Source organism: Equus caballus, chromosome 5 (genome assembly GCF_041296265.1).
Source record: "Equus caballus isolate H_3958 breed thoroughbred chromosome 5, TB-T2T, whole genome shotgun sequence".
Classification (NCBI taxonomy): Eukaryota; Metazoa; Chordata; class Mammalia; order Perissodactyla; family Equidae; genus Equus; species Equus caballus.
This window is the reverse complement of record NC_091688.1, coordinates 9,558,498-9,585,038: the sequence shown is the minus strand read 5'-3', so window position 1 is coordinate 9,585,038 and position 26,541 is coordinate 9,558,498. Positions and strand designations below refer to the sequence as shown.

At 41.0% G+C, this 26,541-nt stretch overlaps 2 protein-coding genes, 1 long non-coding RNA gene and 10 other non-coding genes across 27 annotated transcripts in view; 11 read left to right on the top strand and 2 right to left on the bottom strand.

Moving 5' to 3' along the window:
- The window catches only part of ZBTB37 (zinc finger and BTB domain containing 37), a 30,672-nt gene extending 23,790 nt beyond the window's left edge, over positions 1 to 6,882 (bottom strand). For 4 of the 12 annotated variants that reach the window (XR_011439010.1, XR_011439012.1, XR_011439008.1 and 1 more), the window contains exons 1-4: positions 6,716 to 6,842; positions 6,014 to 6,208; positions 3,949 to 4,905; positions 2,150 to 2,249 (exon numbers count right to left, since the gene is read on the bottom strand). Coding sequence is in view for 5 of the 12 variants with exons in the window: in XM_014739457.3 (XP_014594943.1) it covers positions 2,150 to 2,249; positions 3,949 to 4,871 (1,023 nt within the window). In the remaining 7 variants the exon portion in view is untranslated. Of the gene's footprint in view, positions 1 to 925; positions 1,561 to 2,149; positions 2,250 to 3,948; positions 4,909 to 6,013; positions 6,209 to 6,715 lie in introns of those variants that run through there. The other 8 variants (XR_011439011.1, XR_002807855.2, XR_002807854.2 and 5 more) reach the window with 5 other exon arrangements.
- A 51-nt stretch (positions 6,883 to 6,933) lies between these two features.
- On the top strand, positions 6,934 to 10,959 carry LOC100630746 (uncharacterized). 3 transcript variants are annotated; one of them, XR_001380702.3, is made up of 12 exons: positions 6,934 to 7,421; positions 7,772 to 7,824; positions 8,021 to 8,053; positions 8,255 to 8,296; positions 8,615 to 8,646; positions 8,974 to 9,020; positions 9,303 to 9,348; positions 9,538 to 9,567; positions 9,755 to 9,806; positions 10,444 to 10,474; positions 10,669 to 10,708; positions 10,887 to 10,959. It is a non-coding gene; the product is annotated as an uncharacterized lncRNA (long non-coding RNA). The 3 variants fall into 3 exon arrangements; XR_001380701.3 differs by having other exon boundaries at positions 7,008 to 7,172; XR_011439015.1 differs by having other exon boundaries at positions 7,087 to 7,172; positions 8,255 to 9,020.
- On the top strand, positions 7,393 to 7,472 carry LOC111773701 (small nucleolar RNA SNORD74). Its single transcript, XR_002808395.1, has one exon. It is a non-coding gene; the product is annotated as a small nucleolar RNA SNORD74 (small nucleolar RNA).
- On the top strand, positions 7,886 to 7,947 carry LOC111773711 (small nucleolar RNA SNORD75). Its single transcript, XR_002808404.1, has one exon. It is a non-coding gene; the product is annotated as a small nucleolar RNA SNORD75 (small nucleolar RNA).
- LOC111773691 (small nucleolar RNA SNORD24) lies at positions 8,107 to 8,188 on the top strand. Its single transcript, XR_002808385.1, has one exon. It is a non-coding gene; the product is annotated as a small nucleolar RNA SNORD24 (small nucleolar RNA).
- LOC111773709 (small nucleolar RNA SNORD77) lies at positions 8,470 to 8,537 on the top strand. Its single transcript, XR_002808402.1, has one exon. It is a non-coding gene; the product is annotated as a small nucleolar RNA SNORD77 (small nucleolar RNA).
- On the top strand, positions 8,843 to 8,903 carry LOC111773702 (small nucleolar RNA SNORD44). Its single transcript, XR_002808396.1, has one exon. It is a non-coding gene; the product is annotated as a small nucleolar RNA SNORD44 (small nucleolar RNA).
- Positions 9,166 to 9,230, top strand: LOC111773710 (small nucleolar RNA SNORD78). Its single transcript, XR_002808403.1, has one exon. It is a non-coding gene; the product is annotated as a small nucleolar RNA SNORD78 (small nucleolar RNA).
- LOC111773693 (small nucleolar RNA SNORD79) lies at positions 9,607 to 9,691 on the top strand. Its single transcript, XR_002808387.1, has one exon. It is a non-coding gene; the product is annotated as a small nucleolar RNA SNORD79 (small nucleolar RNA).
- Positions 9,850 to 9,931, top strand: LOC111773703 (small nucleolar RNA snR60/Z15/Z230/Z193/J17). Its single transcript, XR_002808397.1, has one exon. It is a non-coding gene; the product is annotated as a small nucleolar RNA snR60/Z15/Z230/Z193/J17 (small nucleolar RNA).
- On the top strand, positions 10,516 to 10,593 carry LOC111773700 (small nucleolar RNA SNORD47). The gene has a single exon (XR_002808394.1). It is a non-coding gene; the product is annotated as a small nucleolar RNA SNORD47 (small nucleolar RNA).
- On the top strand, positions 10,744 to 10,820 carry LOC111773692 (small nucleolar RNA SNORD81). The gene has a single exon (XR_002808386.1). It is a non-coding gene; the product is annotated as a small nucleolar RNA SNORD81 (small nucleolar RNA).
- An 11,146-nt stretch (positions 10,960 to 22,105) lies between the features above and the next one.
- The window catches only part of DARS2 (aspartyl-tRNA synthetase 2, mitochondrial), a 29,753-nt gene continuing 25,317 nt past the window's right edge, over positions 22,106 to 26,541 (bottom strand). For both annotated transcript variants that reach the window (XM_001493086.7, XM_014739540.3), the window contains 4 exons: positions 25,834 to 26,052; positions 25,504 to 25,614; positions 24,332 to 24,407; positions 22,106 to 23,551 (listed from right to left, as the gene is read on the bottom strand). In XM_001493086.7, coding sequence (XP_001493136.2) covers positions 23,337 to 23,551; positions 24,332 to 24,407; positions 25,504 to 25,614; positions 25,834 to 26,052 — 621 coding nt within the window. In that variant the 3' untranslated portion in view covers positions 22,106 to 23,336. The remainder of the gene's footprint in view (positions 23,552 to 24,331; positions 24,408 to 25,503; positions 25,615 to 25,833; positions 26,053 to 26,541) is intronic.

Sequence of the window (26,541 nt, the reverse complement as noted above, 5' to 3'; positions counted from 1 at the left end):
AAATGCTACAGTGGTTTAAGAAGGAGAGATGAGAGAGGACTGGGCTAGTTAGGGCAGATGGAAGTAGGAGTTGGCCTTGGGTGGACCCAGACACCTGGGAAGAACACGGCATCCAGAATTCAAGATGCAGAGACAGGAATGTTTGATGCAGTATTGGGACACAGAGAAAGTCTGCCTGTGTGGAACAGACAGTGAATGCTGATGAATAGTGGGAAAAGCTGGGTTAGAAAGATTACAAATTACTTGGAAAATCAGGCCAAGTACTTTAACCTTCATACAGTGAAAAAGGAAAAAGCCACAGAATGTTTTTGGGTAAAGAAGTGACCTTAGTAGTCTGTTCCAGTTTAATCACCGTTATAATCAGGAAGCTCTGCAAGTTTATCAAAACTTGTTCTTCCTGTAATGTAAGTCAACGTCCTGTTTTGCGACTCTGTGGCAGGGAAAAACTAACTGGTGAGAAGACTCACCATAATAAACCTTCATGCACATTAAGGCATACATTAACTTATCTCAATATCACCTCCAGACAATATTAGTTATCTTCTATTTCTTTCCAGCCTGCACCTTCTGCTTCAGTCAGGTAAACACCTTGTAGAATTCCAATTTTTATCCCTATCCCACTACATATAAGTTATTTCTTTCTACCTACTTCTTTAAAAACTGCATTTAAACTTTCCTGAAAACACTTCCTTTAAGTAGATATTGATTACAGTAATTACTTTTGTTTGTTTGTTTGGTTTTTTTTGGTGAGGAAGATTTGCCCTGAGCTAACATCTGTTGCCAATCTTCCTTTTTTTTTTTTTTTTTTTGCTTGAGGAAGATTAACCCCGAGTTTACATCTGTGCCAATCTTCCTCCACTTTGTACGTGGGATGCCTTCACAGCATGACTGAGTGGAATAGGTCCACACCTGGGATCTGAACCCGTGAACCTGGGCAGCTGAAGCAGAGCATACCAAACTTTAACCACTCAGCCACAGGGCCAGCCCCTACAGTAATTGCCTTTTAGGCACTCCTACTCCCACAACACTCTTACTGAAATCTGTATGTGTATTGTGCATTTATTAGCCTGTCTTATCTTTCCCTTATGTCGTAAGGTCTGTCTCACTGCTGTATTTACTTGCATAATAGTCACCTTCACACAGTCACCACATCCTATTTGACAGATGAGGAGAAAAAGGCTCCTAATTATATTGAGTAAACTGACTTTTCCTCTAAGCTCCTAACATTTTCTCTAACACCTTATTAAAAATAAAAAATTCTCTTGTAACAGTTACAATTCATTTTCTGGTACTGAAAAACCAGCATGATAATATGCAAATAAACACAGTTTATAACAATGCCTTGCTGCTGTTACTACACTATGTACACAATAAAGATCCAATGGTTTAGATAAAAATTAAACAAAATACTATCAGTATAATGCAGAAGCTAAAAATAATTAGCTATGTAATCTTAATCCACCAGTGTTTCCTTTTACAGTGCAAAAGTGTTTACAATTTATTGTGTTCTACTTGGTGAGTTCACCATCTTTTTAAAAATCAATCTTCAATGATAGAGACCTGTGAGAAAAAACAAACAAAAATATCAACCAACTACTTATACTACTTGCTAAGGAGAGTTGCAAAGAAAATAGAAGACATTCCTATCCTTTCTAGGACATTTTAGTCTAACAAAAGATTCAGGAAGAAAATAAATGAAAAGACACAAGAATACAAAAAAACAAACACACAAAAATGCATACGCAATTTGTTTACAAATACATAATACTATAAAAATTAGTAATTATGTAGTAGTATACCCACACGTGTATAAAATCAGACTCTCTCGATCCCAGGTCCTAAATTACCTGCATGTAGTTTTCAGGGGTTATTTCTATTACTCTCAGGACTACAAACTGGTTTCAATCATGAGGAAAGAGTTCCAGAATCTTATCTTTTTCTACTTCCTAAACTCTGTTGACACCAAAAGTGTATTTCCTGCATTCTCACAAGCAAGAATAAAGTAAAAAGTAATCAAATACAGTATTTATTTAACGGGGCCACTGTTGCCTCTCCTACATCTTCATCTTTCCCTCCTTACTGTGCTCTGTTCACACACACTGGCAATTTCTCCAACCACCGCAGCAATCCTAAATCCACAACTACATACCTGGGAGCTGGGCAGCTTAGGCTCATCCATTCTCCCAGGAGACTCACTTCTGGCTCTGTGTCTCTCAGTCAAGGGAACAACACTGCCGGAGGGGCTAAATCTGTCGGAAGAGGAACAAGAAGGGGACTAATAGAAAAGAAACTTAAAAAATGGTGATGTCTACCCTCTTTATCCCATGGCTGAGGAAGGGGGAACAAACTGAACAACACATTACTTAAGAAATACTTTCACGGCATCAATATAGGATCTGGTTTAAATAAGAAAGGTTTGCCCTAGTAAATTTAAGAAATACAAAATGACATTGCAGATAGACTATATGACCTGGTGAAGCTAAGACTAAATAAAACCTATCCTCACCTAAGTACTGGGAGACCATAAAAGGATAAATTAAAACTGGATTTATAACTTTGTTTCTTCCATGTAACTATAAGGGTTTTCGTTGTTCCTAGCCCCATGATAACTTGTTACATATTTCAGACTATTGCTATAGATCATGGAAATGAAAAGTCTCTGCATTTAAGCTATTACTTCTGATACAGTTTCAACATAGGGGACAACAGTGCTAATGGGGAAATAAGTATTATGTTCAAGAATATTTCAACTATCAAGGACACAAGAAGGAAAAAAAAACAAGACTGCCTGAAGTAGATACCGTATATACTCTCTGAATTTCTGTGACACATATGTCTCTCAAGACCAGGTGTGAACCAGAGTAACAGCTTCTTTAGTTTTTGCTGCTCATGCGGTCAATATATTTTCAAGAGAGGAAAAGAATATTACCAATCTAAGTTGGCAATATTTCTTTCAGTTTTCTTACATTAAAATTATTGTTATTTCCACCAAAAAGAAATGTTCTAACAACTGCAATGTATTAGAAAGAGAAAGTGAGGCAAAGGGCACAGTAGCACTGGTGGAAAACCAACTCTCAGGCTTGTGGTAGCAGCAGTCATCAATGAAAGAAAACGGGGGAGCTATCATCAAATGATAACTGAAAAAAGGAATGAAAAACATCCAAAAAGCTTTTCCTTGGAATTACGGTGATTATACTAATTTGAAAAGAACAATAGGGGCTGGCCTGGGGGGGCGCAGCGAATAAGTTCACACGTTCCGCTCCGATGGCCCAGGGTTGCCCAGTTCGGATCCCGGGTGTGGACATGGCACCACTTGGCACGCCATGCTGTGGTAGGCGTCCCACATAGAAAGTAGAGGAAGATGGGCACGGATGTTAGCTCAGGGCCAGCCTTCCTCAGCAAAAAGAGGAGGACTGGCGGCAGATGTTACCGCAGGGCTAATCTTCCTCAAAAATTTAAAAATAAATAAATAAATAAATAGAAAGAACAATCACTGCTGGTACCATACTTCCTCTAATTTGGTAGGTGGGGGCAAAGAAAAGTAAACAGTGCTACAAAGGAAAGTGAGACTCCCCGAGGCCACCTACCTGTTTGATAACATACCAAGGAAGGGCAATGCTGCCAGGTTCCCAGCTGATGATCAGCTCCCTGCCTGGAATTCCGAGGAAGCCCTGGCAATTACTGATCCTAGTGTGGCTGCAGATCCTATTCTGATTCATGGAAGTGTCTAAATTTACCATAGTTCTCACAACACTGTGAATACTTCAGGACTAGGAGCTTCCTGCTTTAAAAAAATAAGAATGCAAGTCTTTTTGGCACACCTCCAGTTTCCCCAACATTAATTTATTTTGGCTAAGAACATCAAGTAAGGAAGATGCTCTCTGTACCACACAGAGGGCCCGCTTTAGTGATGTCTGCCATTAGACGGGCAAACAAAACAAAACTTACCTGTCAATTTCACTGCTCGTTGGCCGAGCCACTTTGGCTCCCGAAGATCCTAAAGTGTAATTTTCCTGTCCTACAGAACCATGGCCGGTGGTGTCAATCACCATGGCTGTGACTTCCTCTGCACTACTCCCATCTTCTCCAGAAGGCTGATTCTCAGGCCCAAGCCACTCCTCGAAACTTTCAGTTTTGATGTGTACTGCTCCAAGAACCCTCACTTCATCATCACTCCGGGCCCCTCGGTCTGCTACTCCTGTCTCCACGTACCACTGTCCTGCTCTGTTGATCCGAAGAATGGGCTCCCGGCTCTCTACATCAGAACTCTGTTCAATTACCTGTGGGCTGGTGGACTCCTCAGGAGGACTGAGCTCCCTGATATCCAGCACAGCACTAACCTGACCTCGCCAGTTTCCCTTTGGGGCATTATGTCGTGGGCTGAGGGAGCGGTTTAGATTTGGGGTGACCCTGTGAGACTCTGGAGGTCTCTCTGGATGCTTTGTCCTCGTTTGACTTAATTCTGCTTCAACCTCACCCACGTTAATTTTGAAATGAATGCCCTCCAGGATCTGTGTACATTTGTCTATAATATGCTGCATCTGCAGAAAACTGGCAGCTGTCAAGTAGCTGATAATATCTGCCAGTTGTAGGCATATCCGCCCTGTATAACAGAAAGAAAGGAGCTGTTCAAAAACAGTAGGGTTTTTGATGACTGAAATGGAGACAGTACTCATCTCATTCAAGGACATGTGATCTCGGAAATAGGGGGAGCTGGCAGCTAGTACCACTTTGTGAGCCCGAAAAGCTTGTCCTTGCACATTGACCACGATATCACAGAGACGGCCCTGCATGCGCAGCTGGTTTAGATGGCTCAGGACGGAGTTGCTGAAGTCAGGGATCTCCAGTTGTATGTTCCCTCCTTTCTCCATGGTCGTGCCTGAGGGCGTAGGCAGGCATTCAACCCTGCTGAAAGAGGAAACCACATTCCCATTAAAAGTTGTAACTTCACTCCCCTCGTGCTTTCCAATTCAAACATATTTAAAAATATTATTTGGTAGAATTTCAAAATCTCCAAGCAAAAAGAGATACCATCCTTATGTTTAGATGTGGAAAAGAAATACCAACAGGTTTTTCAGTCTAGGTTTCATGGCAAGACACCGTTAAAACTGAAAAGCGATTATTAGACTCCTAAAAATTCAAGCTATGCCCATACTTTCCTTACTAATGAGATATGCAACATCAAAACAGAAGTTCAACAGAACAGACGAGGAAACAGCTATTGTCAGGTTTTTTTAAAGTGTTAATCATAAGGTATTTGTACACTGAATATAACATCCTGTGACAACTTCCCTTTGGAGGAAAGGAAGCAGCTTTTTGAATAACAGTAGTTATACACAGACGGGTTGATTAGATGTCTCTCTTCTTAATATTTTACTACGTGCTGCATGAGTTATGTTTATTATTTCATAAAGTGGCTAATATCCCACACGAATCTAAGACATTATTTCTAAGCTTAAGAGTCAGAGCACCCCAAAAGGCTTTGGGTTCAGGAGTCTGAGGCAAACCCAAGGTTAGGAAAAATGCCACAGCTGTGTCAGGACTCTGTCAAGACGAGGACTGGGAGAAGTTCACTCTCAGAAGTAGGAAAGGGTAGGCAAACCGGCCTTCATCTAAATTCGAAGTCGGGAATCTCAGAGTGGTGGTGATGTTTTGATTCTGAAATTTAGTTCCCCAAAGCTGGTAAAAAACTGACATCTACCAAATATGGCCAATATTTTAACATTAAAAGATTTTTAAAAACTTGCTAAATCACTAAGCCTATAACTGGATCCAACAGTCTTCGACGGTTTAGAGCACAGTTTGTACAAATCCCAACAGGAAGACACTGACTCGAGTCCAAGGTGTTTCCATTTATCTGTAAATTTGTAAGACATCACAGTTGCGTAGGACCTGCAACTTCAGAACTTAACCTGACAAGCTCGCAGTATGGCCATGCATTTACAACACACTTATCAGTAAATAGGGAAGTGTATATATACTGCTTTTAAGAATCAACTTTAGCCAATCTGACCTTTTTCCAAAGCGTTTTTGTTTGTTTTGAAACTTTTAATCCAATAAGAGCCTCTGTCGATGCCATCCTGAATTCAGATGTGCTTATTTTGGAGCCTACACCAGCGCCTTTTTGGTTTGCTCTTTCCGGCAATTCCCCAGTGAGGAGGAAGCCCCTGGAGTAAGGTCTTTACCGTCGGCACTGGAGGGGTGAGAGCTGTAAGAGGGAGAATCGGGAACGGCATGGGGTTGGCCACTCCGGTACTTGAGCGGCTTTCGCCCGCGTTAGGAAGCGTGGGGAGCGCGGGCTGCCTGAGGGGGGAAACGTCAGCGAGGCGCGGGGCCGGGGAGCGAGCAGTCAGGTGAGGGTAAAGGACCGGGAAGGGGGCGGCGCCCCGGGACCGGGTCCAGGCGGGAGGCGTAGGCGGGCGGGGAGCTGCCCAGAGGTGGGTGTGTGTGTCTGGGTGTGTCCGGGCTGCCGTGGGGGAGGGGGCCGCCCATCCCGGGGTCCTGAGGGAGGGGCCCGGCGAGGGGGCGGGTCCGGCAGCTGAGCCCGGCCCGGGGCCAAGGGGGTGGAAGGTCTCCGGGTGCCTTGAGGGGGGCTGAAGGGAAGTGGCTGGGCGCCCCAGGAGCAGGCTGCGGCGGAGACCCGGCAAGGCGGCCCCGGTGCAGGGCAGCGGGACCAGCGTGCGGGGCCCGAGCCCAGTCAAGGAGCAGCACCTACCTCCGGGGGTGGAAATGGGCCGGAATGGGCCGGAACACCGTCCCGGAAGTGAAACCCCCCACTCCCTCCCCCGGAGCGGGCGACGTGCCGGAAGGAAATCACTCACCCTTACACCGCTCCCCCTCCCTCTTCCCCCCTCCCCCCTCCCCCAGCGCTTTCCGTCTCTCGCGCCCCCTCCCCTCTCCTCTCTTCCTTCTTGGTAGGAGGGCGGGAGCCCTGCGTCACGCTGGCGCCGTGTCCCCGCCCACAATGGCGAGGTGGGGCGGGGCCCAGGGGGGCGGGCTTAGAAGACGGGAAGGGGTGTGGCTGGGGGAGGGGGCGGAGACAGAGGGAGGAGCGGGGAGGAGCTGAAGCAGACGCTAGCGGGGAGAGTGCGTCATGACGTCATGGAAAAGAGTCTTTATATACAGGTGCCTGGACGCCATCTCGGTCTTTCGAGGCTGGGAGTGAGTGGCTGGTATGTTTGTGTTTTTGCAGTTGCTGAATGGGTTCTTGGTTCTAGGCCTCCAGGCCTTGGCTGTCAAAGGCACCTTCAAGTGGCTGGCATTCCTAGTCCAGTTGCAAGCCTTTGCAGGACTCACAGACGACGATGGTGGAAGATTGCGCGTCGGGTGGTGGCGCGACCTAAATTACTGCAGTGGTGGTTAGGGCTGAACTGCGGGAATATCTCGGCTCGCGTGTCCTGCCTCTGATGAAGCCTGTGTTGGTAGGGACATCTGAGACTGTTGATGAATGCCAACGGTTCTGATGGCGGTGCATGCTGAGAAACCCGAGCGGGCCTTTGTTAATAATTTCGGCCGCTTGCTCTCAGGAAGGCGGGTGGTTGGAGTAGACCACGTGGTTCTCTAAATGGCTGCATTCCGCAGTGCACCATGGTTGCCGTCCACGGTTCTTAAACTTATCTTTTTGCATTGCTCTTTTATAATATAAGTGCACCCTTTACAGTCATGAAATCATGGGTGGTATAAACGCTCTGCAGACATGATACAAAAAAGACAATGGTTAAGCTTAATTTAGAACAAAATGAATTAAAAAAATCTCTAATTTTTAATCTAGGAATGGTGCGAGGCACGAATACAATGTGGCTTTTGATGGCACCAGATGGACAGGTAAGAAATTGATAAATACAGTGGGAAGAATGAAATCTGCTTAGAGGTGGTCTTTATGTTAAGCCTGTGATGGTTTAAGAGTAGTGGACAGAAAGGATTTCTGAAAAGCTGTATTCTGAGGCTTAAATACTTAAGACATTAATGTTTAACTTGGCTAACAGCATGTTTGATTGGATATGCTTTGCCTGTTTTGTAGGTCTTTGCCAGAGGGCTGAGAACAGCTGCTGGGGTAAGTTACTGGAATTCCTCACAAAGGGAAGTAGGTCGAAAATGCGCTGAATGTGCCACAATGATGACATTTTATTTGCTACTCTTGACTGTAAGAATGACGAGAATTATTACCACCGTTATCCTAACTGAGGCACACAGAATGGTGATTTGGAGAACATCGAGATTGCACGTGAGTTTACATGAAGCTATTTCTTCGCAGGTCCTAAAGGGCAAGCTTCACACACTAGCTGTGGGCAAACAGGTGAGAAGCCTTTTTATAGTCCACATTTACCCAGTACTTTTCAGTTAATTTTTTCAGAGGTTACAAATGGCCAAATAAGTGTTGATTGCATTAGGGTTTTCCTCCCCTTTTCAAATGTGAACTTCTGCACTCCACATTTTATATTTAATGCTGAGGGAAACCTGGAGAAACAGATACTATGATGGTTGCATAGTTCAGCAGATTGAATCATGAAGAGAGAAACCATTTGTCTGATGTATCTGGGATCTTTAGTAAAACTGGTTTGCTGTTAATATAACCACAAAGAAGTACTACTAATAGAGCTGCTCTTCTTTCTAGACATTAAACAGAATTAGCTGGAAGTTGAAGTGGTAAGTAAAACTATAATCAAACTAAACATCGGTAACTGGGCAAAGTGACAGAAATGGCTTTTTAGGGATGCCTTCTAATGCACAGGAAGCACTCATACTAGGAAGTGCTTGAACAGTGTGCTTAAATGCATTAAATAAATGCCAGGTCCTTGTCCTGTTATTGGTATTAACGTGCTATCATAGTTTGTAAAAGCAGCCTGTATGATGATAAGCGAATACTGACTGAACATGAAGGTCTTAATTAGCTCTACCTGATTTCAGGCACTTTTCAGATTTGTGGGGAGAAAATTTATCTTTGGCTATTATAAAACCACTCTTATTTCTTAGGTGGACTTGAGCTTTGACATGTCTGGATTGAGAGTTTGGTTTTTTTGGTAAGTGTTAATGGTAAAAACATTTCAGTAGGCTTAAGTGTTACTGAGAATGCTGATATGGTAGAATGCTTAGCTACCAAGCTACTAATTATGACTTATCTCCTATGTTGGTGAATGCATGTTGAGCATGCTCTGAACGGGGTTTTTGTAATGATGTTGATCAAATGTCTGACCTGAAATGAGCATGTAGACAAATTTAACACTGAAGAACCCTGTGAGAAATAATTGAGGGAAATTTAATGATATTTAGCATTTTAATGAAAGATCTCGTTTCCCTTCTAGCTACTGGGTACTACACAAGTTTTTATTCGCGGATGGCTTGCTTAGGGTAAGACATCAAAACACTTCTTTGTCTCCTGGTACTCAGGTTCATTGTTTCTGAAATGTGCTGGTCTTAGTAATTGTTGGCTATCTTAGTGTTTCTGTGTTGCAAAGCCAGTGGACAGTTTTGACAAGTAAAAGGCTTTAGTAGTCAGCTATGATGACGTACATCTAAAGCGTTACTCTCTTTTTTTAGGTGCAGATGTTGGTCACCTTTTATGTAAAGGTATGTATTTTATTAATCTTACATAGTTACTAAGTAAGGTGCTGTTAGTGATGATTTTTGAAAATAACAGATGGGAATCTCTCTGAAAAACAATGAAGATTAATTTTTAAAAACTGAAACAGTACCTGGAAAATTATATAACTGCCCCTATGACTACCTATGACTAAATTTGACTAAATTTCTGTAGGTGTGAAGAGTTGGGTCGTCTGCAAGGCCTGGAACAGGAGTTTTAAGCACAGGTACTGTTAGTCAAGTTTGGGTTTTACGTGGAGTGGTTTAAAGCCGATACAATGATGATAACATAGTTCAGCAGACTCACGGTGATGAGCAATATTAAGTCTTTCGCTCCTATCTGATGTATCTGGCTGCAACAATCTTATAATACCCTTGAAAAAGGAAGTTAGCTATTTATTGTCCCATGGAAAATGGTCAGGAGTTTGGATAACTAATGGCTCATATACAAACGTTCTGTACTCTCTTAATTTCAGGGTTAAGAATTCAAGATTTGGAGAAGTACAGGTTTTAATATATTTTAATTAACAAACATTTAGAGAAGTGTAGATGCTCAGCAAACCTGAGCCAGAAAGTAGAGTCCCATATACCCCTCTGTCAACATCCACCACCAGAGTGGGACTTGTGTTCCAATACGATGAACCTGCATTGACATGTCATTATCACCCAAAGTCTATAGTTTTTGTTAGGGTTCACTCCTGGGTTGTGCATTCTCTGGGTTTGGGCAAATGTATAATGACATACATGCACTGTTGTAGTACTGTACAGAATAGATTCAGGGCCCTGAATGTTAGTTTCAAAAACTTAATGGGGGGAGTTAAGTAGGCAGTTTTTAAATGAATGGCTTTTTTTGTCTTCTAATAGGCAGACCTTCTGTTACTCTGAAGATTTCAAGGTAAATCAGTCTTTGGTGTTGCATATGATATGTTAGAATGTAACCAGTGATGTGATGATTCTGCCAAATGAAATAGAATGATATCACTTATAAAACCGTTCCATTTTGATTCTGAGGTTACTAACAAGCATCACTGAAGTTTTTTGTTTGTTTCTTTTTTACCATGATTAACATGTCATCTTTACTAATTTTAGGGCATTTATGACAGCAGTTATGCAGCTTACCAGTTGAAAGGTGAGACTTAAAAATACAGTGCTGTTGTCTTATTCCAGAATACATGATGATCTCACCCCAACTTGAACTCTCTCACTGATTACTTGATGATGAGATAAGATCTGATATTCATATACTCCAAATACCATTAGAATTGAAATATGGAAATATGAGTAAAATGGCTTCTTTGTTTTTGCAGACAGCTGGATGGATGCTTGTGTGATAGAAGATTAAAAGCAACTTTCAGTTTTAATAAATTTTTATACAAAATATCTGATCAAGTGTGCTTATTTCACTTCAGTAGGATAAAGGAAGGGAAATAGGACACCTTGGTGATTAAGGCCCTCTGGCGTTCGTTTAACAACACATTTTCATATGTATTTTACAGGATGTCTTAGGATTGAAAGTGCAATTTGTGCTGAGAAATAAACTATAGCATTTATATTTAAAATGCTGTGCTTCTGTTGGAAACAGTGACATGATCTGAAGGATGAGCTATATTTTGCAGAAATTGTCTAGGGCTTGAATGTGAAATCACTTGGTCAATTTTTGCCCGAATTTTTTTTTTTTTTGGTGAAGATTGGCACCTGGGCTAACAACTGTTGCCCATTTTTTTCCCCAGCTTTATCTCCCCAACCCCCCCCCTGTGGGATGCTGCCTCAGTGTGGCCTGAGGAGCGGTGCCATGTCCACGCCCAGGATCTGAACCCTGGGCTGCTGCAGTGGAGTGCACGAACTTAACCACTTGGCCACGGAGCTGCCCCCACCAGAAATTCTTTATCTGAAAATCACCCTTAAAAGCCAGAGTGCTAGCTTGAGGCTGGAAAAGCAAAATTTGAGCTTAAGCAATTTTTGCTATGGAAGAAAGTGCCCAAAGAATGAGAATGTTAACACAGGAACCTCACCGGTGCTCTTACTGACCCAAATGGGCAATTGAACCATCAAAATACATGCCTTTATACAGACGAAATTGCAAAGAAAAATGAGCTCTTAGAGTGGCAGTAGGAATGCTGGAATTTGAAAATCTACATTTGCAATAAGTAGCATGGTGATGGGTCTGGCAAGTTGTTGATAGATGCCAAAGTTGGTGGGTGCAAGGGAAGTAACTAGTCTCAGAGACCTCCCCAAAGATGGATATTTTAAAAAGGCCTAGAAAAAACAGTGGGACAAACTAGATTTTAAATGAAGTGTAAATACTACTGTTATAGAAGTATCCTTGTGTTAGGAAATCGGTGTTTAGGAGTACTAGTTATGCAAATAAAATTCTGGGGCATGTACTTAGGTCAAGTTAATGAGGATAGTAAGATTAGTAAACCAGTGGGTTGCCAGTTAATTACTCCCAAAATTCCTGAAGGAAATAGCTCTGGCTTCTGGCAACATCCCAAAGCCTAAATATTAAATACTTCCTAATCAAATTTAAGCTCACTAATTAGCCCTTGAAAGTGGGTAGGAGCTTTTGAGTTACTGTTTTTCCTAAGACTTTAATACTTTTGATAGCTTAAGAATTGTGAACATTGCAAATCTGAATGGATAAAAACGGTCACTCCTTTTCTCCAAAATAAACCCTCTGTTGGTAGAAGTGAGTTCTAATGTGTTCAGGGTATGAGGGAATAGTATGTTTCAAGCTCTGTTAGCTCTAGCCACATGGACATGCCATGCTTTTTTGAGGTTTCTTCAGGCTTTTCATGCTTGCTCTTTCTCTGCAGGAAAGGTAAAATAACCTTTCAGTGCCTGGTGCTTACTCAAATGTCTCCCCCGGGCTCTGAGGCCCTATGTGAGACGGAACCACCTGCACCCGACTCGAGGTCTCTTATCCTTTTATTCTTCATCCTACCCCCACTACTTGGTGTTACATGTTGACTCATTTTCCCCTTTCTAAGAGGTAAAACGCCATGGAAGGGATTTGGTCTGTTCTGTTTGTTGCAGTATTAACAAGCCTGTTATACTCTGTATTTACTGGAATAACTGTAGATGTGATAAGATAGTCTTTGAGAAGTTGTGGAGATTGACCAGGTACCGAAAGACTGAGGATAAGATATCCTGAATGTGAAACGGGGAAAATTCTATTTCAACGAAATAGGCAGCGAAGTACCTCCTATCATGAAGGTCTATGGCTTGGGTGACTGCCTGGTTGAAAACTGTCCACAGTCATGGCTAATGAAACAAATCTGAAGGGCCATAAACGAATGAAAAAGAAAAATAATAGCTCCTTTTTGAATGCTTACTACATGCTGAGTGTGTGTTTTAGTTCATCCTTTTAATGATAGCAGGTTAGGAATTAGCCTCCATTTTATGGGTAAATAGGCTCAGAGGATAAGAAAGTTACCCGAGCCCACACAGGTGGTAAGTGGCAGAGACCAAATATACAAGAGCCTATCTCATTCCTAATTGACAGAATTAGAACATTGAAGAATAATTATCTTTGGGGACTGGAAGAAAGGACCAAAAGCACTAAATGAAACACTACAGGCAGGAATATTGAAGTCTTCTCTTTCTGTCTGAAAAGCCCCAACGGTGTCATCAGGATGGGGGGAAAGCTGGCTTGACCGAGGATTGTTTTGGAAAAACTTGGAGGCTTTATGGAGTACAAACTCAGTGTTATCCAATGGTGGAACTGAGCGGATTTAAAAAAAAAAACAAAAACCCGTTGTGACCTTAAGACTCTGGCACTGAGTGGGAAGTTGGACTACTCAATCTCGGGGATGCCTTCCAATCCTAGGAACCTGTAATTCTATATATAATCTCACACACTGCTCGAGCACTGGGGGTGGCGTGGGAGAATGGAATGTGTAGGTTGCTGTTATACCCTGCTATATTTAGTGTGAATCACTGATTCCCAGGTTTATAATTCCAATATCCTCCTCATTTATTTGAAAACTATATATATTCATGAAAAATTATACCCATTTACTAAGTGAGATCCCAGGTAAATTATTTTCATTGAAGAAAATGGAAATAACCCATTAGTTGACCCCAACCCCACCAGAAAGTCAACAAATGGCAATTCTAGTTTAGTCATGATCTGTTTCATTTACAGTATGTCCTGCCAAACACATTAAGGAAGGATTTCCAGGGTCCGGCCCTATGGCCGAGTGATTGAGTTCGTGTGCTACACTTTGGCGGCCTGGGGTTTCGCCAGTTCGGATCCTGGGTGCAGACATGGCACCACTCATCAGGCCATGTTGAGGTGGCATCCCATATGCCACAATTAGAAGGATCCACAACTAAAAATATATACAACTATGTATGGGGGGGGTTGGGGAGAAAAAAAAAAGGGGGCAACAGTTGTTAGCTTAGGTGCCAATCTTTAAAAAAAAAATAAAGGATTTCCATGTAATTATGTTCTCAAGCTGGAAAGTTGGGTTCCATGATTCAAAATCAGTGCTTGTTTATCCTTCAAATGTCACAGCTCTTAAAATACATGAATTGACTTTTTCAACTTTTATAAAGCTGTACATTTAGGTATTTTAAAGGTATCCTCATGCTCTTGAAAATCCCTGGGCTTAGAAATGATATATTGCATGCTTCCTTCCTCCCTCTTCTTCCAGATGTAAAACTAGGGAAAGTGTTGGTGTTCTGTGCCATATAGACGATAAAGCTGAGATTGGACTCCTGTTTAACTTTTAAGTGATCTCTTCGTCCCAAGCCATTTTAGTTAAAAACTGAAAGAAAGGTCAATGCTTGCTAAGAATTAAGCTACCATCAGCAACAAGCTGCCGACATTTGAGGGAGTATCTGCTTTAGGAGGTCTTCCCTATTGGTTAGGCTGGTCTCAGGGCTTCTCTGCCTGGCTTCATCTAACAATTTACTGCATCATCTCAAATATGATCTGTTTATGTGTCAGTCTCCCCTGTGATGCTAAAAGCCTCTCCAGGACGGGGACCACAATTTATTCATCTCCATGCCAGACCCACCCCTCGCCCCCAGCTCCTAACCCAGAGCTTGGCATGTATGGGTCAACTATCCATTTAATAATTCACCCAAAACGTGTTTATGGAGCACCTATTATGTACCAAGTAGTCTCTCAGATGCTGGGAATAGATACTACAGAGAATACAGACAAAAGCCCTGCCCTCCTGGAGCTGACATTCTAGTGGGGCAGACAAAATAAGTAAGTAAAACATAGAGTATCAGATAACGTGGTAAGTGCCAGAGAGGAAAAATAAAGCTGAGAAAGGCAGGCAGAGGGTGCTGGTGGGGGGCAGGGCTCTTTCAAATGTGGTTGTCAGGGAAATCTTCACTAAAAAGGAAGCATTTGAGCAAAGACTTGAGGATATTAGGGAGTGAACAATGCAATTATCTAGAGAAAAATTGCTAGGGGAAAGCTAGGGCAAAGGCCTGGACATGTGGTCACACTGGTCAACACCAGGAAAAGCAAGGACGCCACTGTAGAGGGAGCGGAGGGAGTGAGGAGGAGCGCGGGAGGAGGTGGTCAGGAAGTAGCAAGCGGCAGGTTATGGAGAGCTTGGGAGGCCACTGTGAGGACTGTTCTCTGAGACGGGAAACCACTGCAGGGTTTTGAGCAGAGAAGTGATGTGATCTGGAATGTCAGCAAGATTGTTAGGAAGCTTTTGGTGTAATGTAGGCATCAGAAGATGGTCACGTGAAACAGGGTGGGAGCCTGGAGGGGTGGAAAGTGTCAGATGCAGGATTGATTTTGAAGGTAGAGCTGACAGATAGTTGAGACAAATAAGTCTCTCCAGACTCACTTTCTTGCTCTCATCATAAAGCAGGACAATTAGGTGTTTACAAGACGACTTCAGAATAATGTCTGGACAAAGGAATGTTACACCCTAATAATAGCTACCTTTATATGGCGCTTCCTTTATGTCAGGGACATATGTCAGGGACTGTACTAGTTACTTCCATATATGACATCTTATTTGGTCCTCACAGCCCTGAGGAAAAGACCTGAGACACTGCGTAAGGCAGAACAAAAGATTTTTCTTTTTACTATTTCCAAGCTCACGTGTGATTTCGATGCTAATGCACTATGGCCTTTTTTATGTTTACGGTGTAGGTATTGGGTAACATGGTGGAAAAGACAGACACCTCTTAGACACAGATGGCAAAAGATGAATGTTTCTGATAACAGTGAGAAAAAGGCCCCTAAAGAAATGTATTGTTCTGTGAAGGTAATTTGAAGTTTTTCATATCTTGCTTTACTTTGGTCTTATCTTTCTTATAGACATTGAATTCAAGACTGATAAGTGGTCAAAGTCAGCCCCCTTAGATATGGAACAATTAAGGCCAGGTCTAGCAATGAGGCTTCTGCCCTTGACTTTCTGTATAGTCTCAGGCACAATGGAATTATAAGCCATGGATTCTAGACTCAACCTTTAAACCACTATTTGACTAGGCAAGAGACTTAAATTTGTATAATGTGTCCCAAGTATTCACCATCTCAGTAATGGAGTTTCCATGTATACAAAGGCCTGTTTCTGGGCTCTCTAATTTGCTCCATTGACTGACAGGTCTGTCCCTGCACCAATACCTGTTAATCAATATAACTTTATTGCACTTCTTGGCATCAAGTGAAAATATTTCTTCACCTTGTTCTTCCCCAGGTACAGACAGCAGTGTCTGGCTACTTTTGGATCTTTGCTTTTCCACAGAAATTTTACAATCAACTTGTCAAGTCCCCTCTACCCCCTAAAAAAAGAAAGAAGCCCTGTTGGGATCTAAATTGAAGTTAATATTTTGTATAGTTTTAAAAATTATTCTTTACAACGTTATAATATGACTGACATGCAAGAAACTGAACATATTTGAAGTGTATAATTTGCCAAGTTCTAACATACATATATACATCTGTGATACCATCACCACAATCATGATAATGAATACATCCAAAAGTTTCCTTCTGGGGCTGGCTGGGTGGTGTAGGTGTTAAGTTGTGTGCTGTGCTTCAGTGGCCCAAGGTTTGTGGGTTTGGATCCTGGGTGCAGACCTAGCACCACTCATCAAGCCATGCTGTGGCAGCATCCCACATAAAATAGAGGAAGATTGGTGCAGATGTTAGCTCAGCCACAATCTTCCTCAAGTAAAAAGAGGATGATTGCCAACAAATGTTAGCTCAGGGCCAATCTTCCTGAGCAAAAATAAAAAAATGTTTCCTTCTGAACTTTTGTAATCCATTACTCTTTCCCAACTCCCCTGTCTCCAGGCAACTACTCATCAACTTTTTTTTTTTTAAGATTTTATTTTTCCTTTTTCTCCCCAAAGTCCCCTGGTACATAGTTGTGTACTTTTAGTTGTGGGTCCTTTAGGTGTGGCATGTGGGATGCCACCTCAGCATGGCTTGAAGAGTGGTGCCATGTCTGCGCCTAGGATTCGAACTGGCAAAACCCTGGGCCGCCGAACGAGAGCATGCGAACTTAACCACTTGGCCACGGGGCCGGCCCCTCATCAACACTTTGTTACTATAAATTAGCTCGTTTCTAGAATTTTATATATCTGTCATTTGTCATACTGTGGTGGCTGCGTGTTGCTGAAAGCTATGGCACTGGTATTTCAAATACTAGCAGGGTCACCCATGGTGGACAGGTTTCAGCAGAGCTTCCAGACTAAGTCAGACTAGGAAGAAGGACCTGGCCACTATGAATAGGACCCTATGACTAGCATCAGAGCGTTGTCTGATATAGTGCTGGAATGTGAGAGGATGGTGCAAAAAGACCGGGCAGGGTTCCGTTCTGCTGTACACAGGGTCACTAGGAGTCGGAATCTACTCGATGGCACTAACAACATAGTATAAAGTAAACAATACAAGATGTATTTTTTTCTCTGGAGATTGGAATTGAATTTAATCTATATAACAATTTGGGAAGAACTGACATCTACATTGCATCTTCCAATCCATAAATATGGTATCTCACTTTTTCTGTTCCTTTTTTCCTGTCTTTTCTTCTCTTTCTCTCTCCCTTCCTTTTCTTTCTTTCATTGTTTCTTTTGTTATATTCTTGCCTTCTTTTGAATTGTTTTCCATTCTGTTTTGAATTGTTTCTTATTGTTTTTTTTAATTCTTTTCTTTGTAAGTTATGCACTTTAATTTTATGCTTTTAGTAGTCACCTCAGCCATTTTTGTTTGTTTGTTTTTGTTTTTGTTTTTTCAAAGATTTTAAATTTTTCCTTTTTCTCCCCAAAGCCCCCTGGTACATAGTCGTATATTCTTTGTTGTGGGTCCTTCTAGTTGTGGCACGTGGGACACTGCCTCAGTGTGGTTTGATGTGATATATATATTCTTTGTTGTGGGTCCTCCTAGTTGTGGCATGTGGGACACTGCCTCAGTGTGGTTTGATGAGCAGTGCCATGTCCGCGCCCAGGATTTGAACCAACGAAACACTGGGCCGCCTGCAGCGGAGGGCGCGGACTTAGCCACTTGGCCACGGGGCCAGCCCCCTACCTCAGCCATTTTAATATGAATATTTAAAGTCTAAAATAATGAACATCTTTACTTTCCTCCTTAAAAGTACAAGAACCTTAGAAAGCTATAACTTTGACACCTTCCCTGGATTCATTTACCATTGTGTTCAGTATTTTAGTTCTATCTTGTTTATTTTTTATCCCACAACTTAGATATAATTAATACTGCCAATGTTTGTTTACATTCAGTCATAAATTTACTGTTTTCTTTCCTAATCATTCCTTCTCCCATCTTTAACTCTCCCATATGGATAGGGCTGCTGGATAAAATATAAGACACCCGGTTAAAATTGAATTTCAGATAAACAACAAATACATTTTTTTAGTGTAAGTACATCCCATGCAACATTTGCAATATTTGGGACATACTTATGCTAAATTATTTGTTGCTTAGCTGAAATTCCATTTTAACTGGACTTCCTCTATTTTATTAAATTTTTTTTTTTTTTTGAGGAAGATTAGCCCTGAGCTAACATCTCCTGCCAATCTTCCTCTTTTTGCTGAGGAAGACTGGCTCTGAGCTAACATCTATGCCCATCTTCCTCTACTTTATATGTGCAACACCTGCCACAGCATGGCTTGACAAGCAGTCCGTAGGTCCCCACCTGGGATCTGAACTGGCGAACGCAGAGCCATCGAAGTGGAACGTGTGAACTTAACCGCTGCACCACCGGGCTGGCCCCTGGGCTTCCTCTGTTTTTATTTGCTAAATCTGGCCACCCTATTTGTGGATTAGTTTTCCTTCTTTCTAAAGCACAACCTTTAGAAATCTCCTTATAGAAGATCTATTAGTTGTAAACTTTATCAGTTTTTGTTTATCCAAAATGTCTGAAATTACTGAAGATTATACAAGGGCATATAACTCCAGGCTGAGAGCTATTTTCTCTGAGCACTTTGAAGACAGTATTCCACTGTGTTCTTCCTCCCATTGTTACTATTGAGAAGTCAGCTCTTGGAATACTTGTACATTTCCTGTCTTTTCTCTCTGGCTGCCTTCAAGGTTGTCTCTTTGGTGTTGGAGTTCTGTAATCAAGGTGTGAATTTAAAAATAATTTATAGTGCTTGCAATTTGTTTGCTTTCCTCAGTTTCTTTCATCAATTGTTAAATTCTCAATCCTTATTATTTTGAACAATTCCTGTCCCCTTTTTCTTCTATTGTTTCATTTTGGCATTCTAATTAGACATAGTTAGTCCTTCTTACTCTATCCCTCAAATTTTTCAAGCTCTTTTGTATTTTCCATCTCTGTCTCTGTGCTGCCTTCTGAGTAATTTCTTCAGGTTCATCTTTCAGTTCATTAATTCTTTTATCAGTGATGTCTTTTTAAATCATGCATTGAATTTTAATTTCAATGATTATATTATTTCTATAAGTTTTATTTTGCTCTTTATTTTTTGCCAAATTTGCTTCATCATTTTTATTAGTTTTTATTCCTTACAGGTTGGATTCTTTTATTTTATTTTTCTGAGGAAGATTTGCCCTGAGCTAACATCTGTGCCAATCTTCCTCTATTTTGTACGTGCTGGCCGCCAATGAGTGGTATAGGTCTATGCCTGGGGACCGAACCTGGGCCGCCGAAGCGGAGCGTGCTGAACTTAACCGCTAGGCTATGGGGCTGGCCCTCTCTTTTATTTCTATAAATATCATATATACTTTGCTTATTGTCAGACTCTACTCCAATACATGAAATATTAGTAAATCTGATTCTGTCTGTTGTGTCTGCTGATAATGTCTGACAATGTAGCTTGTTTCCTTGTGTGTTTTGTGATTTTTTTTTTTTATTGTGAGATTATGTTCCTTGGAACTTTATCCTTAGAAATTCTTTGAGGATTTGGTTTAAGGTGTTTTCATCTAGAGACAATTTTACATTTGCTTTTATATACCTAGGAACACTTTGAATCTCAGCTTGGAAAGTGTTCAAACTTGTTAAGTGCCAGCTTGTGGCTGTTACTACTCAGAGAAGACTTTTTGCCCCATTACTTAAAGACTTGTGATAAGACCAGTGGTGATAATGAATGTGATTTTTTAGATACTGTATAATGAAATGCATCAACATTTGAAAGATTTGCAGTGAACCAGTATTTTCCAAATGATCAATGGGTGGTATTACAAGATCATGCATAAAAGCTGTATTCAACATACAAGATAGACCAATGGACTTTAGAAAAGTTTATCAACATGATTTCAGAGTCCACATTGCAACTAACCTTTGAGGAACTTGTCAAGTTTCAGTGTAGTATCGGAGAAGAATATCCATAATTATCAGAGTAGGCTATTAAAATAATCCTCGCTTTTCTAACTTCAAATTTGTGTGAGGCCCGATTTTCTTCATATATTTCAACCAAAACAACATATCACAACAGATGGAATGCAGAAGCAGATAAGAGAATCCAGTGTCTTCTATTAAGCCAGACATCAAAAAGATTTGCAGAAATGTAAAACAATGTCATTCTTCTTACTACTTTTTGTTTTGGAAAATAATTATTTTTAAAATAAAAATGTTACTTGTGTTAACATGTAACAGATTATTATCTTAAAGTGAATTAATAAATATTTAAGAAATTTTAATTCCTAAGAGAGCCCTTTGGGGTCCTCAATAATTTTTAAAGAGTGTTAGTGGTCCTGAGATCAAAAAGTTTGAGAACTGCTATTCTTAGGTGAAGAAATGGGAGCCTAGAGAGGTTAAATGACAGGGGAAAGGTTGCATAATTAGAGAGTGGTAAAGCCAGGAATTAAACTGAGATATGTCCTACTCATATAGGTTCTTTCTCCTAAGTCCATTGTCTTACATACAGAAGACTGACTCAGATGTGCACTTATTGCATGACTTACATATGCAATTGTTAGATAGATATCCCATCTAATATTTTTATGATGTACCTGGTTATTTCTTGTGTTACAAAGTAACTCAATTTCCTTGAAATAAGAAAAAAGTACCCTTAAGGCAGCATGTTTAGGATGAGTTATGCTTAACAAAAAATCAGCAGCAAGGAATGTGGTCAGCGTCACCGACAGTTCTGGTTCTTCAGAGGGGGATTCTGGAAAAAGAGCGGCTGTATAGATGCATTGTTTTATTCAACCCAAGAGCCCAAGAGCATAAAACAATCCTGTCAGACTCATCATCTGACATATCTCTTCCCAACAAGGAGAAACTGTTTGGAAGACAAAGCTCTCTTGAAGCTAATAGTAACTATCAGTGCTGTAGCTGGCAATGGCTTACCTTGTTCTTAAAACTTGCAACATAGGATAAATCTAAATTCCCTCTGAGGCTGGGGAGATGGGATTCAAAATAAATTTGGCTTCCAGTTTACAATTAGTTCATGCATTCCAAAATCCTGGCTGTATTGTTTTCAACTTTATCAATAAGTAGTTTATCAATAAGTAATTTTTAAGAAAATATTTAATTTAAAATTTCACCCCACCTCAAGGATGAAGGTCTAAAATAGTGATAACTCCTTGGATTTCAGAATAAGCATTTTTTTTTTTTTTTTTTTTCTGACAGGACTAAAGAAAAGCTGAGTGATATCCAAAGTGATTAGGTCTCTGAGATGCCAACACAGGATTGTCTGATTTCTGGGGACATGGGAGCTTTAGTATTTATAACCTAGAAAATATTCTCCAGATTTTGTGGTCTTCTATAACTCTCATTCCCAGCATAGAAAGATAATATTCTGGTTAGAATTAGGCTCTACACAGTGAAGAGTGAATTTATTGTACTTAGAAATTAGGTAATGTCCATATGGGATAAATAGATGTAAAACTGCATTTCCCTACCCAATAAAGAGCATTTCTAGACATTCTCTCCACTGAGAAATGGTAGGGAGTTGGACACCATTTCTCACCATGAGAACCCTGCCAGCAAGGATTTTCTGGCTCCAGGATACACCCACAAATGGGGAGAGATTGTGTTAAAGGATAAACTTTAGGGAAAAGCTCCACCTAAAGGCGAATCAGCTTACTGCAGAAGTGAAGGACATTCACACTCACAAGCATCACAAATTGAACCTGAAGTGAGATGGATTTTATTTTCAAACAGAGAAAGATTACAGCATCACATTGCTTACAGCACTAGAAAAACAGGCAGGGGCATAAGACTGATACTTGGTGCTTATAAATTATAAATCTAAAGAATGTCAAGGCAAAAGTGAAGATAAAGTAGAAAAGAACAATTTCATTGATCGAGGCCTTGTTCCCATTTTATAATTATTAATTAATTATAAGCTTTTGTGTCAACAGAATGTGCAAGAAAATTATAGTGAGCTAGAGTTCACTCTTTTTAGATACCAGAGCTTCAGTGTTCACTGTTTTATACAGTGAGGTTGGTCTACGGTCAATTAATATTTTGAATTACTTACGATGAGGGAAAGTGTTCAGGGATTAACGATTACTTTTAAGAGTAGAAATATAAACAATACTGATTCATAAAATTACTGTTTTTTCCCCAATAGATACAGTTTTGCTTCATGTTAAACTATAAAATACTTATATCTGGATCTGTTTACAGATGGACAATATCATTATCTTACATTTGTGGAATGCTTTATAGGTTTTCAAAGCATTTTCACTCACACTATCTTCCACATACATCATCTCCTCTGATTCTGGCAACAAGAGCTCTGTGGGGCAGGCAGGGCAAGCACTGTTCGATTTCACGCTGGCGGGAAGGGAGGCTAGGAGAGGTCTGTGTAACTTGCTCAAGGTGAAACTCTGACTAAGATTATGTGACTTTCACTTCAGTGATTTTTTTGCATTATATCATGTTTCTTCTCACTGTATCATGTTGATAATTGAAATGTCACTATGTAGCTTAATTTGTAGGATTCTCTTGATGAGGCTGGTTGAACTGACCCCTCCATCAACTGACCAACCTAATGAGGCAAGCATTTTCCCATATTTCACACATGATTTGATTACCTCTGTCCGAGGCGAATAATCTACTGTCTGGGTATGAAAAACATGATTAGAAAACACTAAGCCATTATATTACTCCAACAAAGAGCCATCTTTCACACCTCTCCAAGTAAAAAGAAACTTCAAAAGAGTCCCAAACAAAAAAATCCTAATAATGCATGTTATCAACTCAAAATTGGATACCTTCTATCTGTTTCTTCATTGTGGTGAAGAATGTTGCCTGGATTTCTTCCTCCTAAAGGCCTGATTGTCAGATCTGTGGCAGATCTCAGGATCAGATTTTAGCCTTGGGGAAACAAAGAGAACAAAACTCTAAAGCTCAACTTTCTGGATGGTGTGGATGATCCAATGAGCTCTTTTCTGCTTCTGAGTCCGCTGGCCAGGAGACCCGGATATGATAGGGCTTCAGTTCCTCAGGAGGGATAGAATCTGGGGCATTGCTCATGAGGTCGTACCCCCGGAAGGATTTCGGGAAGGCTATGACATCTCTGATGCTTGGTGCTCCGGTGACAAGACATATCAGTCTGTCTAACCCTGTGAGTAAAATACAAAGTTAAAAGAAAAGAATGTAATCTAAGGTTGGGAGTGACTTAGTTTTTCTGTAAAGGTTGTAGAGAATTTTTAAATAAGAATCTTTAACAAGCTGCGGCTAAGCATAGTTCCTTGCCTTTTTAGGGAACTTTTGTTTGTTTGAGAGGTTCTTTTCTATCTCCTTCTAGAAAAAGGCTCAGAACTAATATTCACATGCTCCTGGGATTAACAGTCACAGCAATTAATAAGTCCTTAGCAAGGGCTTACTAAAGGTTGAACACAATTAGGTGCTGTGCAGGGCACTCCAAGAACACAGAAGGAGGCCCCTGTTTTTGAGGGCCTATACTCTAAGTGAGTTTCCTAGAATTTCACACACTCTTCCTTGCTTGATAAAACAAGCAAGGTGAGCAATCATGGCCACCAGAAGGGCAGTGAACATTCCTACTTTCACACAAGCCGAGTACTATGGAGCAGTGCTTTCCAGACTCCTATGAAAGTGTCTGTGAGCCCCCAGGGATTTGAGCAACATTGACTTAAGATGCTGCAGTTTTATTTTATTACAAAATATTTCAAATGCAAATTATGAGCCAAGTTTTATCTTTATAACTGGTAGAATATATTTTAAAAATATATCATTGAAATGAAAACACAAATTCTTATGGAACTCTTGGGCTTGCCCCCTACTTTCTTTACTCCTCCACCCACGCCCTGTAAGCTGAGAGCCCAAATTCAAGACATGGGGCTATGGAATGAAATCAGCTTGTAAAAAGACAGATGGTTTACCTAAGGCAATTCCTCCGTGAGGGGGAGCCCCATAATCTAAAGCCTGGAGCAGATGGGAGAGCAATTTCACATCTTCCTGAAATTCAAAAGATAATTCAATTTAAATACACACTGAATGTCCACTAAGTGCCACACAGTATGCTTGGGTGCTAAAGGGAAAATAGAAATAAAAAAAATACCTTAGGAGGTTTACAGTTTAGTAAGAGAATATGACAAGTCACGGATATTAAAACATGCTGAGAGATGCCTGGTGCTCAGTAAGTGCAGCTGTTATTATACTGATAATGCAAACGGAGTAAGACCAACCAAGGGCACCGAGGTGTGGGCTCAGAAAAGCAGGAGGAGAAGCAGGAAACTGCCCTGTCACAGGGGCCAAGGGGAGAGAACGCTATTAGAAGGCAGCGGCGCCAAATGCCGCTGTTTTGAGTTCTCCAATCCTGCTCTCAGAAACTGTTCTTCCATCCTACCTCACACCTGTTAGTTAACCCCACAAAATGATCTTTAGGATCAGACTCTCTTGGATCTTTTCTTTCCTGAAACCTACCCTAGCCTTCTACAGAATCAACAAACTGCAAATTCTCAGGCCTGCATCTGTATGGACTTTTAAAATCCTGATAAATGCTGATAGACAGTGGGGTCACTCTCTATCACTAAAGTCTACCCTCCCAATACAACGAAAGTAGTATCTATTAAGTGACACGAACTCCTTTCAAACCTCTCTTTCTCCAGCATTATCACCATTTTCAGCCGTTCTAGACTGCATCATGTTTTGAGCAGTGTAGTGATTAGGAGGTTAGGAGTTTGGGCTCAAGAGCCACCCTGCCTGGGTTAGAATCCTGGCTCTGCTTACTTCTGTGCTGTGTGACTTTGGGCAAATTACTTAACCTGCCTCAGCTTCTCATCTTTAAGATGGGCAGAATGAGGGTATCTTGTAAAGTCATTGTGAGGATTAGATGTGTCAATGCATCTAAAGTACTTAAACAGGGCCCGGCACATAGTAAGCACTAATAAATAGCTATTATTGTCATTTCCTTTATCAAAGTCTTACACTAAAGAGAGAGAGATAAGCTGACACTATTCTACATCTAGTGAATCCGACATTCATAACAAACATTTAACATAATTGACAAATAGGTAAAAAAAAAAAAGGCCCAGTCAGCAGATGATGTTACCTTTAGTAACGTTGCCAGGATGTAACGCTGTAGCTCTGCATCGTGAATTCGGATAGAACCACCTCCTATCTCACTGCCGTTTAAAACCAAGTCATAGTGTTGACTACGGACCTGGAAGATGCACAGAGCTTTTATGTTAGAGAAAATTTCTGGTTTTCTGTTCTATAGACTGAAGACACTGTGGCTACTTAGAGACAAGGTTTTTTTAACTACTGGCTCAAACCCAACAATTTCTTCTGGGGCTTCCAGAACTGGGTCAGACCGTGAAATCTGAAGTTCTTTGCCTTTATTTCCACATCTCCTTTTTATTTGGAAGTATTCATATGGTACCTTTTCGGGCTCAGTGTATAGAAGCTGGATGTCACTCGGGTGGGGAGCAGTAAATGGATGGTGGGCTGACTCCAGCTCTCCAGGATTTTCCTCCTTGGGAAGGAAGAGTGGGAAATCCACCACCCAAAGGAAAGAGAACAGAGCTGGGTCACGGAGCACCACTCCTCTTGCTTCTAGAAGGTCAGCACATTCCAATCGTAATTTTCCCAACAAAGAGCACTAAAAACAGAAGATACAACATTGAGTTAACTGCTGTGACAGAGTGGGCAGCAAATGACACAACCTGGATTCTGAAGCCAGGCCATTCTCTGAGGAGGGAATAACCAATTAATAGTTGAGAATGACTGTCAGATTCAGTTGACTGGGCCAGTATCTGATAACACAGTGATTGAGAACACAGGTGTCAGAGCTTGAGAGACCTGGGTCTGTATCTCAGTTTGGCTACTGACCAACTTCTCTGAACCTTTTCCCATAGTCAAATGGGGATAAAACTATCTACTCCAAAAGACTGTTGTGAAGATCAAGTGAGAAAAGATATGTGAGGTGCAATATGAATGGCAGCTATTACGATAATTATTTCCTTACTGCTTCTAAAGGGTTGGTGAGGATTTGAGGAGTGCCTAGCACAGAGTTAATGTTCAATAAATGTTGGCTATTATTAGAGAAGAAGTATAGAGGAGAGGTTAATTTAGGATTAACCTCTTCTTC